This window comes from Triticum dicoccoides, chromosome 2B, assembly GCF_002162155.2.
Source record: "Triticum dicoccoides isolate Atlit2015 ecotype Zavitan chromosome 2B, WEW_v2.0, whole genome shotgun sequence".
Classification (NCBI taxonomy): Eukaryota; Viridiplantae; Streptophyta; class Magnoliopsida; order Poales; family Poaceae; genus Triticum; species Triticum dicoccoides.
In genome coordinates, this window is record NC_041383.1 from 42746254 (window position 1) to 42760895 (window position 14642).

General features: G+C 42.1%; 2 protein-coding genes across 2 annotated transcripts; one reads left to right on the plus strand and one right to left on the minus strand.

The window, feature by feature from the left end:
• The first annotated feature begins 252 nt into the window (after positions 1-252).
• On the plus strand, positions 253-4007 carry LOC119360381. Its single transcript, XM_037626041.1, has 3 exons — positions 253-1212; positions 1986-3093; positions 3744-4007. Exons 1-3 carry the CDS (start codon positions 253-255, stop codon positions 3749-3751), a joined length of 2076 nt encoding a protein of 691 aa, XP_037481938.1. The 3' UTR covers positions 3752-4007.
• A 4012-nt stretch (positions 4008-8019) lies between these two features.
• Positions 8020-14070, minus strand: LOC119367027 (xaa-Pro dipeptidase-like). The gene is made up of 16 exons (XM_037632662.1): positions 13951-14070; positions 13808-13857; positions 13627-13687; positions 13407-13499; positions 13178-13327; positions 12677-12807; positions 12361-12489; positions 11782-11824; positions 10961-11044; positions 10612-10653; positions 10466-10536; positions 10080-10133; positions 9874-9979; positions 9709-9777; positions 8852-8995; positions 8020-8166 (listed from the first exon to the last, which is right to left on the minus strand). The coding sequence occupies exons 1-16, from the start codon at positions 14047-14049 to the stop codon at positions 8020-8022; spliced, it is 1473 nt and encodes a 490-aa protein (XP_037488559.1). The 5' UTR covers positions 14050-14070.
• Between the last annotated feature and the right edge of the window lie 572 nt (positions 14071-14642).

Sequence of the window (14642 nt, forward strand, 5' to 3'; positions counted from 1 at the left end):
ACTCAGTTACAAAAAAATCGTGTGGAAGGTCTTCGTTTTTCTTTAGGTTTTTATTTCAGTTTTGCTGTTGGTAGTCATGGTCGCAGTGGAGGTATCTGTATCTTCTGGAAAAACTCGGTGGATGTTGAAATAAAGAATTTTTCGGAGTATCATGTGGACACATGGGTGCTTGAACCAGGAAGGGAACAGTGGCGTCTTTCATGCTTTTACGGAGAAGCAACAAGATCTCTCCGATACAAAACCTGGAACACAATGACAAGGTTGAGAGGAGAGAGCACGCTTCCATGGATGTGCATTGGGGACTTCAATGAAATTTTGCGGCCTGAGGAACAATTTGGCCCAAATGAGCGTGACAGTGCACAGATTGACGCTTTCAGAGAGGCTGTGGATATTTGTGGACTGGCTGATTTGGATTACCGTGGTTTGGATTGGACTTGGGAGAAGAAAGTGTCAGGAGGTTATTTTTGCAGGGTAAGGTTGGACAGAGCTCTGGGTACGGCTGAATGGCCGGCCCTCTTTCCGTTTGCCTCGGTGGAACACCTAACAACGGCTAAATCTGACCACTTCCCTATCTTATTACAAACGGATTTTGTGGACTCGAGTGTGAGAGCAAAGCAGAAGCAGTTTCCGTATGAATGCATGTGGGAGCGTGATCCAAGTTTTGGGGATGTGGTAGCTGAAGCTTGGAACACTTCTGGAAAGGCCAATACTGTTGCGGCTCTGTCCGACAAACTTGCTTTTGTGGCCGGTACGCTGCGCAAGTGGGGCCGAACCACCTTTGGTGCTATCAGAACCGAGCAGCGGTCGCTTCGAACGAAGCTTGCAGAACTACGAGCTCTTCCCGACCATGGGGGTCCATCGCCGGAAGAGGAACGTGTAGAAGCCCGCATGTCCGAGCTTTGTTTATGTGAGGAGATCATGTGGCGTCAACGGGCTCGCATTCAGTGGTTGGCGGAGGGAGACAACAATACCAAATTTTTCCATCGGAAGGCCAGTGCTCGCAAAGCAAGGAACCGTATCTGTGAATTGCAACGTGCAGATGGCACGGTCTGTGTGGATGATCAAGAGATGCCAAGCATGACAACAAGTTTCTACATCAATCTGTATGCTTCTGAAAACACGATCTACATTGATGAAGTACTATCTCATATACCACCTAGGGTGGATGCTGCCATGAATGACATGCTTAACGCTCAATATACCAACGCCGAGGTGAAAGCGGCTTTGTTCCAAATGTTTCCTACCAAGGCTCCAGGGCCCGATGGCTTTCCTGCACACTTCTTTCAGAGGCACTAGGAGTTGTGCGGCGATGAGGTGACTGATATGATGCTAGTGTTCTAAAGGGAGAGGATTTCCCGGAGGAGATAAACAAAACGTTCATTGTTTTAATCCCCAAGATTGCAAGTCCAAAAAATTTAGGACAATTTAGACCGATAAGCCTCTACAATGTGATCTTCAAGATTGCGTCAAAGGTTCTAGCTAATCGGCTTAAGCTCATTCTCCCCGATATCAACTCTGAGGAACAATCAGCATTCGTACCGGGACGTCTTATCACGGATAATTTCATCTCTGCTTATGAATGTCTCCACTACATGAAAACGAGGAAGGTAAAGAGTAACAGATTCTATGCTTTGAAACTTGATATGATGAAAGCATATGATAGAATTGAGTGGAATTATCTTGAACGGGTGATGCTAAAACTAGGCATAAGTGCACGGTTTAAAAAAGGCACGCACCACACAGTGAGGTACATGGGCCTGGCCCATCTGGCCCAAACTTGCGGCATTTTTTAGTAGTAGCTCTCTACAGTGAAGTGAGAGCGAGCGGAATCGAGTGGAATATTCTGGAACAGAGAAACCCTCCTCCATCTCAAAAAAAAGAAACCCTCCTCCATCTCCATCTCCATGGCCTGCCGCCGCCCCACCCCGCCGTCGCCGTCGCCGGTGCCGGCGCCTCCGCTCGAGGACGAAGACCTCCTCGAGGAGATCCTACTCCGCCTCCCCCCGCAGCCGTCCTCCCTCCTCCGCGCCTCCCTCGTCAGCAAGCGCTGGCGCGGCCTCGTCAAGCGCCGCCGCTTCCTCCGCCTCTTCCGCGCCCGCCACGGGAGCCTCCCCCTCCTCGGCGTCTTCCCCGGCGAGGTTGACATGAGCCACCCCTTCTTCACGCCCTCCCTCGACCCGCCCGACAGGGTACCCGCCGCGCGCTTCCCCGTGCCGCTCGCCCCCCTCGCCTTCCCCCTCGTCCTCGACTGCCGCCACGGCCTCGCCCTCGTCCTCAACCGGCGTGTCAGCCAGCTCCTGGTGTGGGATCCGGTGACCGGAGACAAGCGCCCTGTGGACCTCCCCCCGGCCTTCAAGGGGCGGCAGGTGATGCTCCACAACGGGTTAGTACTCTGCGCCGGCGCCGCCACCGCCGCCGCGGAAGGCCGCCTGCACGGCAGCTGCAATTCCAGCCCATTCAAGGTGGTGCTGCTGGCCTCTGGCAGAACACATGAGCGATCCTTCTCGGTCTGCGTCTACTCATCGCAGACAGGCGCATGGGGCGATGTGATTTCAGCAGAGTTTCAACCTGCCGCAATGGAGCCTCTGTATACGGCGTCTGAGCTATACATGTACCTCCCTAGTACCTTGGTTGGGAGCTCCATCTACTGGCTGCTTCGTGGCAACGGCGACACCATCGTCGAGTTCGATATGGGTAGCCGGAGCCTAGCTGTGATAGAGATGCCACTAGATCTGTATGACCATGACAAATCCAGCTCCTTCATGACGATGCCAGCGCAGGATGGTGGGCTTGGCTTGATCCTTGTGAATGACTTCTATGCCAAATTATGGAAGAGGGGGGCTGATTGCAATGGTGTCGCTATATGGGTGCCGGGGATAACTATTCAACTGGGCAAGCTTCTTTCACTGAATGCTGAGCACAACAGAGGTCCACTGTCTTTGCTGGGATTTGCCGAGGACAGCAATGCGTTCGTGGTTGGGGCATCTAGGATCGGTATCTTCGTGGTCTATCTCAATCCTCTGAGGTTTAAGAAGATTTATGAAAGGAGGGATCTCTGTATCTTTCATCCATCTGAGAGTTTCTGTGTTGCAGGTAATGTCATGCATAACTAAACACATTTGCTTTTTGATAATGGGACAATAGGATGCTGGAATTAGTGCCTTTTATATCCTTATTAGTGTTATCCTGGTGGTTCAATCATCCATTAAATCTTTGTTTCTTTCTTATATTCATATGTGTATATCGTAGTACTATTTGGTAATATTATGTGCATAGCTGCAACATTGATCTCTTTGACTGCTTTAGTAATTCTTTGAATGCAGTGCCGTAATTTTAATCATAAATATACTTGCAACATGTTATGGAGTTCATAGATATATGGTTGTTGAGAATTTTTGGCGTTCTATGCATCGATGTCATAGGAGGGAAGCCAAGATAATCACTAGATCCATATTATATCGTAGTAGTTGCAATAAGTGTCCAGCCAACACTAGCTGCAATAAGTGTCCGTAGTAGTTGATTGCTAAAACACGTCAAGAATAGAAATGTTCCAATAAAAATAATCCATTCTCGTGTTGTTCTATCTCTACTCTGTTTGAAATGTTGTCTCTGTCTAATGGTATGAAAAGACTCTATTTTCAAGTTGAACAATGGCAATGATTTCCACTTACCGTTTCTTGGAATGGCGTGCATTGAATGGATAATACAGTTTAGTTTGGCTGATTAACTTATTTTTCCTGCAGGTATCTAGAGTTATGTTCCGGTAGCTGAGCTGTGGCGATGTCGTCTTACTATTGCAGGTTCTTCCATCTTCCATGCTGTGGGCTGTGGTCCGTGTAGAAATTGGCCCTCCATGTAGTCAGAATGAATTTGTATCCGCTTCCGATAACTGCTGCTGCCGTTATTTCAGTAATCTGTGTGGAACTAGTCAAATCGCCATTGCTTGCATTTGTGCTGTGTAGTATCTACTGTTGACTCTCATATTTGATTCGAACTAATGTTCTTGTCGGGCACATCTTGTTATCAGGTAGGGTATTTGGGAAGTCGCCATTTCCTTGCCCTTTCTCTCTTCTTTTTAATTGCCTCCCCTGCGACCATGGCCTTCTGCCGCCACCTCCCTTGCATAGCACTATATTTAGCCAATTTTTTGTGATATTGTGATGTTTACAAGAACGTTTTGTAAGATCTCTTATTTTGGTAATATTATTTGCTTGGCAATGACTACCATGGTGGCATTGTAAGCTAATGGGCAACAATTTTTTTTTTACAAATGCAGTTAGAGAAAGGTTCAGGAATCAGGAGTGGGTGAATTAGCACACTTATCCCAGCACTTTAGGTTACGATGTCCACTATTTGATGGAGCATGTAATTAGCAGTGAATAGCATTGCTGGCTGGATTTAGTGAAGGGCATAACCTGAAGCATTTCTTGCACCTTGGCATTTCAGAAGTTGCATTCAGAAGATAACCTGGAAATTATGCTTGCCTTGCCAGGCCCTGTCCCAGGCAGCCCAAAGCCAAGATTGTTTAGTTGTTGAATGCTACTCCCTCCGTCCGGAATTACTTGTCATCAAAATGGAATTGGTTCAAGTATTTTCGGACGGAGGGAGTATGTAGAGGAGCAGTTCGGAAGATCTTTTGGGGGCAATGCTGGGAAATATCTTTCTCGCTGATCACTGCTAACAAAATTTACACTGCCAAGTCGATGTATAGAGCTATGGCTTAGAGGAGAGCTTCCAGCATGCATATGAAGATTTTGTGGAGGTCATGGGTTCAAGTCCTGGAAACAGCCTCTTACAGAAATGTAAGGAAAGGCTGCGTACTATAGACCCAAAGTGGTCGGACCCTTCCCTGGACCCTGCGCAAGCGGGAGCTACATGCACCAGGTTGCCCTTTTTTTTTTGTATTCCTGAAAAGTTAAAACAGGGTATTCAGGACAGGAGGTCCCTCCTTGCTAAGGGAGCAACTTCGAAAGAGAGAAGGTATAGGCAATGGGAGGGCTTTGCTCTGTTTTGGGCGATGTGGCGTACGTACTCGTAGCGACCTGAATTTTTTGTTTTGTTTTGTTTTGAAGCCAAGCTTCTCTGCTAACTTGTTGACGTCAGCGAAAGAAGCCAGCAATACTGGATGCCATTTTTCTTCACTCGAGAGTGAAAGGGAGTTTGGTGTAGCTGCCCAAACGGCCCATAGGTACATATGTTGGTCTCGAGCATAAGTGACTTTATACTGTTGCAAAAACGTACGAGGGGAAATTACTCCTTCCTCTGTTGGGGAGCTACTATTTGGCGCGTGAGGAGTTGGCGAACATGCCAGCGCGCACCCTCTCTCCTCCCGCGCGCCCCTATTGGGCCGACCCATGAGCGGGGCTGGACGCCCCAGTTTTTTTATTTTTTCTTCTTTACAATTATTCCGAATTGAAAAAAAGTTCCTAATTATTTTAAAAAGTGGATTTTCGATTTTTTCCATAAATCATAAGATGTTCCTTATTTAAAAAATGTTCATGATTTAGAAAAAAATGGCTGCGTATTTGAAAAAATGTTCGTGAATTCAAAAATATTCATGAATTTCACAAAAACCGTTCATTGATTCAAAAAATGTCCGTGGTTTCAAAAAATTGCGCGTTGATGTACGATATTTAAATTTGAGAACATTTTGAGAATCCGATGAACATTTTTTGAGTTTGATGAAAAAAATTGTTTTTTTTGAAATTTTTTCAACTTATTTTAGAAGTTTCATGAACATGTTTAAAATATGATGAATTTTTTTAATTCAATGACCAAAAATTGATTTTAAGAAAATGTTCATCGATTTGATTTTTTTTCAATATTTTAGTAAAATACTCACAACTTTGGAAAAACCGAAAAATAAAAAATAAAAAAGATAATAAAAAACAAAAATTAGAAGAGAAAGGAAAAGAAGAAGAAGAAGGAAAAAAAAAGAAAAATCCGGGGAGTAAATATGGGCAGACCCACTTGCTCGCACGGGGGAGCAGGGGTGGGGGGGTGCGTGCGTTCCCACTGGCACGCGACCTAGACGCTGAATAGGAGAACCCCCTCTGATAGCTATTGATGCTACTGGTTATTGGAATTATTGGGTTGAGCCCATTTATTACATATTTTTAAATAATTACCAAGGAAAAATCCCAAAGGCTCATATGGCCCATTCATGCATGACAAGTGAGTGTGTAAAGTTTAGTCCCACCCTGGTTGTGGAGGGTGTGTCAGACCAACGTATAAGGTAGGCTTGCTTGCCTCGACATGCCATGCCATGTATCCTCGTGGTGGACTGTTCCTCACTGTCTCCTTGAAACGTTTTTGTACTAGTGGAAAATAATACCTAATAGTTGTAGACTATTCCCTTTTGTCTCCTCGTGTTTCAGTTTCTCTTCCCAGGGCCTATTAGAGGTCTCTCATCCTCCATAGATAGATGCATGTCACTTCATCTCCTATGCATTTGCCTCCCTGTTCTAGATCTTTGCACTGCCTACATCTTTCCCACTCCGCTTCAAGGTGTGCACCGCGAAGTGGAACAATAGGCTTTCGGGGCCATCTAGCAGAATAAAACCTCCCACCCCATGAGGGGCTTTAAGGATTTTGGGGAGCGCTCTCGTGCGACTACTAGATCTTTCTTCATCGTGGATGTGCATGAAACCTACCCCAACGATGATTACTTCCGTAACCTCGATAACCTCCTCATTGAGATGGTGACTGATGAACCTGGCTCTTATTCCACCGCACTGTACGTGTTATTCCCACTTCTGTTAGAAATTGCGTTAGGTCCACTACTAGTAACAATCGATATGTGTATGATGTTTGTCCTTTTATGTACCCGAGTGATGATTAGTTTCATCGCTTTGCTACTTGATGATTCTGTTATCATGTCCATTACGGTTATCATGGTTTATCTACCTTTTTCTGTACTAAGCTTAATGGGGCATTGCTTAATTATTTAACACTTCCTGCATGCAGCACTACCATTGCAAAGAGTAGGAAGAATAGGACCAGTAACTTTATGCCAATATGACAAATCCAAAGCACCCACCCACGACACCTAGACAACCGAACACACTCAGGAGTCAGGACAAGCCCCATGGCCCCCCTCCACCATCACTGTCGGAGCAGCCAGCGGAGGTGAGGGAACTCCTGTAACGAGACGCCTGCTCCCTCCTCTCGCTAGATCTCTTCTGGGCAACTAGGGTTGAAGGGTTGGGGGCGTGCCTATTTTTTATAACTATTTTTCTATAAACACGCACGTGCGCAGGAACGCCCGCCCGCCTATGAGGCTGAACTTCTACAACTTCTAACCTATAACACAAATCAGTTACTTTCCTAATCTAATCACATAGCAAAACAAAAATAGATGCTAGTTGATTGGAGAGGGGCCAACAACATTGGTTAAGGCTTGTGCAAAATTATCTCGAAGAGGTCGAATATATGACATTTACATGGGAAAAGTGACTAAACCTTTAGAACATGTATGACTTTGAGAATTATTCTAGTAAAAATTCCATCAAGATTCATAAGTTCTAAACTTTGTGCAACAAACCCCACATAAAAACTACTCCCTCCATCTCATAATATAAGAACGTTTTTAACACTAGTGTAATGTTGAGAACATTCTTATATTTTGGGACAGAGGGAGTATCTTTTTTTGTCAGTCGAATAAAAATTATCATAAGATTAATTAACCACAAGGACCTTGAACCTTATATTTATGATGATACAAAACAAATTGTTGCATGATCATTCACTTGATTTTCATGCCAATAGAGTTGTTGGTTCAGAACAGAGATGGTTCAACTAACTGCAAGGACCTTGAACCCTCTAGTCCACATAGAGGAGACACAACAAGTGACTAACATCACTGGATCTATAAGTGAACATATGAGATGCCACTTATAATCAAACTTAAACCAAACCAACAGCTTGTGAGAGGCTTGTTGTTTATCAAAGCACCCTATATTTCATAAAATTGTCACTGTTATGTTTTTTTTCTCTCAAGGGCATGGCAAATTGAAGTGCTTAGGCCTTGGGAAGGCCATTCTCTGTTGTAGTCGCACTGGAACAGTCACCGCGTGAAGGCCATGGGGCACCAGCCATTACCGCTTCGATTTCCCAGGTCTCTCGGGGGCAGTTTGTCAGGTTCTTGCATCCTTGCGCCGCCACATACTGCAAACATACACTGCGTTATTAGTGTGGAAATGAAGAACAACAGGTAAAGGTAAATGCAATGTTGATGCTACAGAAATTAATGTTGAGCTTGGCTCATGTAACTTTTGATAAAGAGAACATCTGCATTAGAGTTGGGTGTTTGCGGTACAATTCATTTACATGGAAATCGATAATGTGGAATCTATACTAACTTTACTTCTAGAAAATCCTTCTGTTTCACTCTGAGCATAAAATAGATGTGAAGTTGAGTTTAGCTCCTGTAACTTTTACTCGAGAAAGAGAACTAGCAGTTAACATATCTGCATTAGAATAGGGGTTGTTTGCAGTACAGTTTGATTTACTTGGAAACCATCAATCAACATGACCAATTACACCCCGCCTCTACAATGACACAATATCAAGACCAAATTTGAGACATTGAGGATGCACATAGCCAAAAGTATTAAATATAATAAGGAGGAAAAACAAAGAGAGCTGATGCGGGTAACGACTTGAAACAGTTTTTTTTTTGACATCAACGACTTGAAACAGATATAATATAATGTATTTGCATCATTTTCTAAGTACTACAAGTTAGCCATTACAAGTAGGAGTGCACTAACAGTAAAATATAAAGCGTTATTGTGTAATGCATTTTTTAAGTTGTATTGTCATGTATCAGAAAAGAGCAACCAAGACATACCAGATTACTTTCAATGCGAATACCGCCAAAGCTTTTGTACATTTCTATCTTTTCCCAGTTGAAGAACTTTGAGGAACTCGGGTCATCCTTGGCATGCCTCAGCAAAGCGCCAATGAAATAACAGCCTGGCTCGACCGTAATAACCTGCAATACAGACCACAGGAGCTCAAATGTGTTGTTATTATTCCCACCCACGCTTCTAAACACGGGGGCACAAAGTATGTCCTTCTATTGTTTCATTACACAACTATGTTTTCTTTCCTTTCGTTCGCTCCACTTTTTAGTGACATAAATATACCAAAAAAATAGGAGGATATGTACATTACAACGTTTGAGATTAGGTTAGGAAACTTCTATTAAGTCGAAGACCATCAAAGTAGAGAGGGTCTCGTGCACACATGCAAGTGTGGGTCCATTAAGTTTATTATATGACAAGTAGAAAGATGGCAAGCCGAATAGATCTAAGGGTCTTTATGCCCAATGCTTTCACAAAAGTAGTTCGCCTATGAATAATTGACAAGAACACAAAAGGGAATAACTTTCAGAAGTGTGAATTCCATAGACAGCAGAACACACGAACTGAGAACAAACAATTTAACTATACATGATTATGTACAATTAAAATCATATCCACGAGATTTCGTATAAGTGAGAAAAATAATTAAAATGTTTTAATACCCAAATGGGGAAAAAGAAATTTCATTAGTCTATGCAAAAGAGAATATACTAACACAAGAGCTCGTGAATTTACGGAGTAACATGGCATCCTAGTAACTTCTCAAACAAGTGTGCATGAAATAGAAAGAGCATTGTGTGCTACTAAATGTTAATAAATTAATGATAAAGGTATTACTTACCATGCCTTCTTTAAGTTCTCTTATTGTCCGCAAGGATCTCAATCCTGGCTCCTCTGGCCTCTCTAAGCCCTATGGCCGAGAAACAAGCATTAGTCTAAGTTGAACAGAGGTAAGTATGACATGATTAAAGTAAAAGCATGGATATTGACATAGTCAAAATCTAACCTCGGGGTAGCCTCCAGGATCGTGGGTGTCAATTCCAAGTAAGTGCCCAAGACCATGAGGCATGAAAACAGCACCCAACCTTTGATTCATCATATCACCAATATCACTGAAATAAATGGTTATAGAAAACTGATAAGTCAGCATCAAGCTTTACATATTATCATATTGAAATTCCATAAGCACAAATAATTATCTCTCACACGCACCCATGGATAATGTTTTCTTTCTTTAGAGATTCAAGTATTCTTTGCTCTGCCAGCCTGCAAAAAAGTTCATATGACGCTTAAACAAATGAAGACAATATGACAGACAAACAGAGGGAGAGACAATGTGATTTGGTTAAAGTTAAAGAGATTGACACATTAGGCCAAAAGATCTGAAAATTTGCTTCCAAGTATTTATAAGGAACCCAATTTAACAACACAGATACAACTGTGAATAATCTTTAGATCAAGCACACTTATGATTGTATGCAAATTGTAAATTGTATTCCATTAAAGCACAATTATTTCTTAGAAACCCAATTTGACAACACTAAGAAAACCATCATTAAAAGTTGCATGGTCTATAAGTGACGACAGAGAATTCTTACTTGTGCATATCGATCCATTTTACTCCAGGCTGCATATGTGATATCACATCATTATGAGCCCTAAGGACAGCCTGTGAAATACAGTCAGTCTTGCATCAATAAAAAAGAAGAAGCAAAGTTGGTAGTTTTACCACCAGGGTACTTACATTGTATATAATCGTCTGGTTTCTTTTGAATTTTCCATTTATCTAAAAACACATAAACTCATTCAGATAACATTACAAGACAAACACTATATTCAAATGTGATAAACAGAAGAATGTGACAGTTTATATCGAGGTTAATTAGTTCCATGCAAGATATACATTAGCTATGATCTGATGTCAGTGAAAACTTGCTTAATAAAAATAATCCTAACATGTCATTGGACTGAAGTGAAAAGGAAAGGACCCGAGGGTATACATAACACTTTTAACAATAAGTAACAAAATCTGATTTTGATTTTGTAAAAAAAAGTGCATGAAAATAGACATATGAATATTCCAAACGACTTACAGGGTATGAACATGTGATGTCAGAACCATAGAAATTGTATTCAGCGCCCATGTCCATTAGAGCCATGTCTCCATCATTCAGCGTCTGAAGATATACTAGATCTAAGTATGTACAAAGAGAAAAGGCAAAACTGCGTACTCCTCCCCTAAAGAAGTCATGAACACACAATAATACTTCAAGACCCTCCATAGCTATTCCTTCATTTGATTTCCATCCTCTGCTTTGTATGTTTGGTATTATTGTTTTCCCTTACTTGATTAATTGGTCCAGCATAACATTAAAGTTGGCTAAATTATGGTCCTTAGCCCATCCAACTGTACAAGTTTCGTTCAAAATTGTCTAACTCTTACTGTGAACACTATCACCCAATGCTGACACACGCACATGCTTCAATTAGAGATTATTTATTGCTGACACGCTAATGAATGATAGCAGACACCATAAGACATTCAGTTCATGAATGCCATAGGCTATTTGATTAATTCAATTCAATGATATACTAACTAACCTATGATCCTTTCATCACAGTTTTCGTTGTTCCAATATGCATTAATTCTGAACACATACTACAACGAGATCAAAAATTGTTGCTCAGACTCCCAAATTTCAAGATCTCATGGTACTCAACAACTATATAGTTGACAAATATTTTCTTCAGGAAAAAGTAGTTCATTGAAAACTAATCATTCCTAAGATATTTGAGCGCATGCTATCGACAACATAATCTGAATTTTGTTGCTGGTGCGATTTACAAGCTCGAGCAAGTAAAAAATAACACCAACAATTAAGCTGCAGGCCATAAGCATCATAAAAAAGTGTACCTGGTCATTTGGAGCTCCCGCATGTCCATACTGAAGAGTAGAACTGCAAGATAAGCAGTAGAGTTATATAGCACACAAGATAGTCCAACTCGAAACAAACTCATATACGATAGGCATGGGGCTATTATTTTTAAGTAACTAAGAAAACGTTCCTACATAACTTTCCATAGCTACTCATCTATTCACGGAAGTCAACAAATAGGCAGTGTTATGCATATAAATAAGTGAACTTGAAAAGAGAGACCTACTGAAATTACATAAAGTGAGTAGTTCATTCCGACACTAAGAAACTCTATACTAAGATGTCTATCTCCATTCTTTGTCTCATACTACCAGAAGTTCATGGTGTTAAGAGTTTGAAGAATTTTTTCTCTAAGCTTCATCTAGAAACAATGCATAAATCGTATACTGTTGGTGCTGGGATGGTGATGGTATTAGGATATCCGTTTGTTAGCTCAAGTGGCAACTTCTACATATATGTTACACGAAAATGATTAGTAAAAGAATTAGTAACAATTTCACCATATTTGTAACTACTCATTACTTGCTTCACATATTAGACATAATATTTAAACTCACCTGTTCTGTCCAGTAGCACATATACATGTGTAGGAGCAATGTCGACAGCCTTCGTGCATAGATGCATGATGAATAAAGATGCTTTCTAACTGAGATTCCTTCATGCCTGGTTTTATCTGCCTCATAACCGTGTAAAGTGCAAGTTAACAATCAGATGTGTTTAATTCAACTCTAAAAAAGTGTAAGTATGTGAGTTAGAAGTAGTAACACCTAAATGATAGATAGACATAGTGAATATTTCTGCGAATAGGATGTCTAAAATAATGCCAGAAGTGAAGTTGGAAACAAACTATTAGCATTGATAACTCTTTATACCTCAATATGTGCTTTGGAGCTGACATCATTAGCATATTGAATGAAGGCAAGCTCCATGTCAGATTTTATAACACGGCATTCAGTTAAGATAGGATGAAGCGTGCTTAAATCAGTGTCAAACTTCTCTATCCCCTGGCATGAACAAAGAAAATGCATGGTAAGTTAGTAACCCAAATACATAACAACAAAGACAAAAGGTGTGGGAGATATTTACTTCTTTATACTTATTAGGTATGTATACCATGTCAGAAAATGTAGATTTTACTTCAAGATGTAGTTGTGGTCCAAAAGAACATAGTAATGCAATATTAATGTGAGTGATTGCGCTTTCCAGTGACAGTATTTGACAAAACTATAAAACTAAGCATTGAGGTTCAAAAGAACATGGCAATGCAATATTAACACGAATGATTGTGCTTTCCAGTGATAGTGTTTGGCAAAACTACAAGACTAAACATCTTAACTTGTTTCATGCTAGTGTGGCTAATTATACATCACATACCTCAAAACTCGCAGGCTTTGAGTAATTTCCGCTGTCAGTATTCTTTCCGTATAAGAGAAAGAGAAGGGGCTCTCCATGCTCACTAAATTGAGACAGGAGAACCTGTGCAAGCTCGTCAACATAGAAGACATAATCGACCTTGTACCTATCCTGTCCAGATTTAATGAAATATTAGGAAAATCGGAGTGTAGCGGCACATGCACAATATGGTCTCTAGAATATTAAATACCTTGAAAAAAGACAAATCTTTTTCACCATTCCAAACTGCGTCGTCAAGTGTCAACCTTGGAGCAAATAACATAGATTGTCCAGATGCAATGTCCTTGGTGAACAATAGAAGGACAAGTTAAAAACATGGCATCAAATAAGCAAAGAATTCACATCATAAATAATTAAGCATTGAAACTACACATACGCATGTGCCATGGAGCTCAAGAAAGAAAACTTACAACTGCACCGTAGAACCCTGGCTCTCGCACACCGAAGAGATAGGCGAAGTAGCTCTCCTGCCTGGAGACATTACCAATGATGGGCGTATCAATTCAATCTGCCATGCCATGCATGCAGATGCAAGAAACATACGACAAAGGGGAAGTCGGGAAACTGCAAAAGGAAAGGTGTGTCGTTCACCTGAAGAGCGGGACACGGTCGGTGCAGTATAGAGTCTGCTCCTCGCCGCCCTTGAGAGTTGAGACAGCAGTAGACGTACCAGATTAACGTAGGAACCCAAATGGGATAGGGAGAGATTAACGGGGAGCGAGCGTAGAACGAACCTTGAGAAGGACGATGCCGTGGAGAGGGCGGCCAGAGGCGGAGAGATGGGCTCTGAGCGCAGCGACGAGGCGCCCGCGGTTGCCGGCATGCAGCTCCATGGACACCGCGGGCGGAGCAAGGGAGGAGTCGCTCGTCTTGCACCATGCTTTTAAATAGCGCGCTATAGCGTTTAGAAGATGTCCTATGCTAATGGTCTTTCGTCCAAACACATGAACAAACATTTTAAATAGCTTTGTAGCACCACCGCTGTAACCTTAGCATGCTATTTATTTTAAAACTATGTCTTGCACGGCAGGGCCAGGTGCGCCTGCACGTCCAACTAGTACGACGTGGGCGATCGAGATGGCTCCTTGCGATTTTTGATTTGATCTGCGGGTGGACGCGGCGCCCAACCCGAATATATAGATGAGGAGGGTGTTGGGTTTAACCACGATGTAGCGGAGTCCCTGTCCGACACGGACTAGTACGTAGCAATCACCGAACAGGAGTTGTACTTGGATACGGGCCTCGTGAAGTTGGCGTGTGCGTGTGTTTCGTCGCGTCGGGCCGTCCATCGAGCAAGCCGGCGGCTTTCTAGTTTTTTTTAAAGAGGGACTCCCGGCCTCTGTATCAGAGCGATGCATACAACCATATTTATAAATAAATAAAGTAGTTCAACAAAGTCTTGCAGTGTGTGACAAAATAAAAAGCT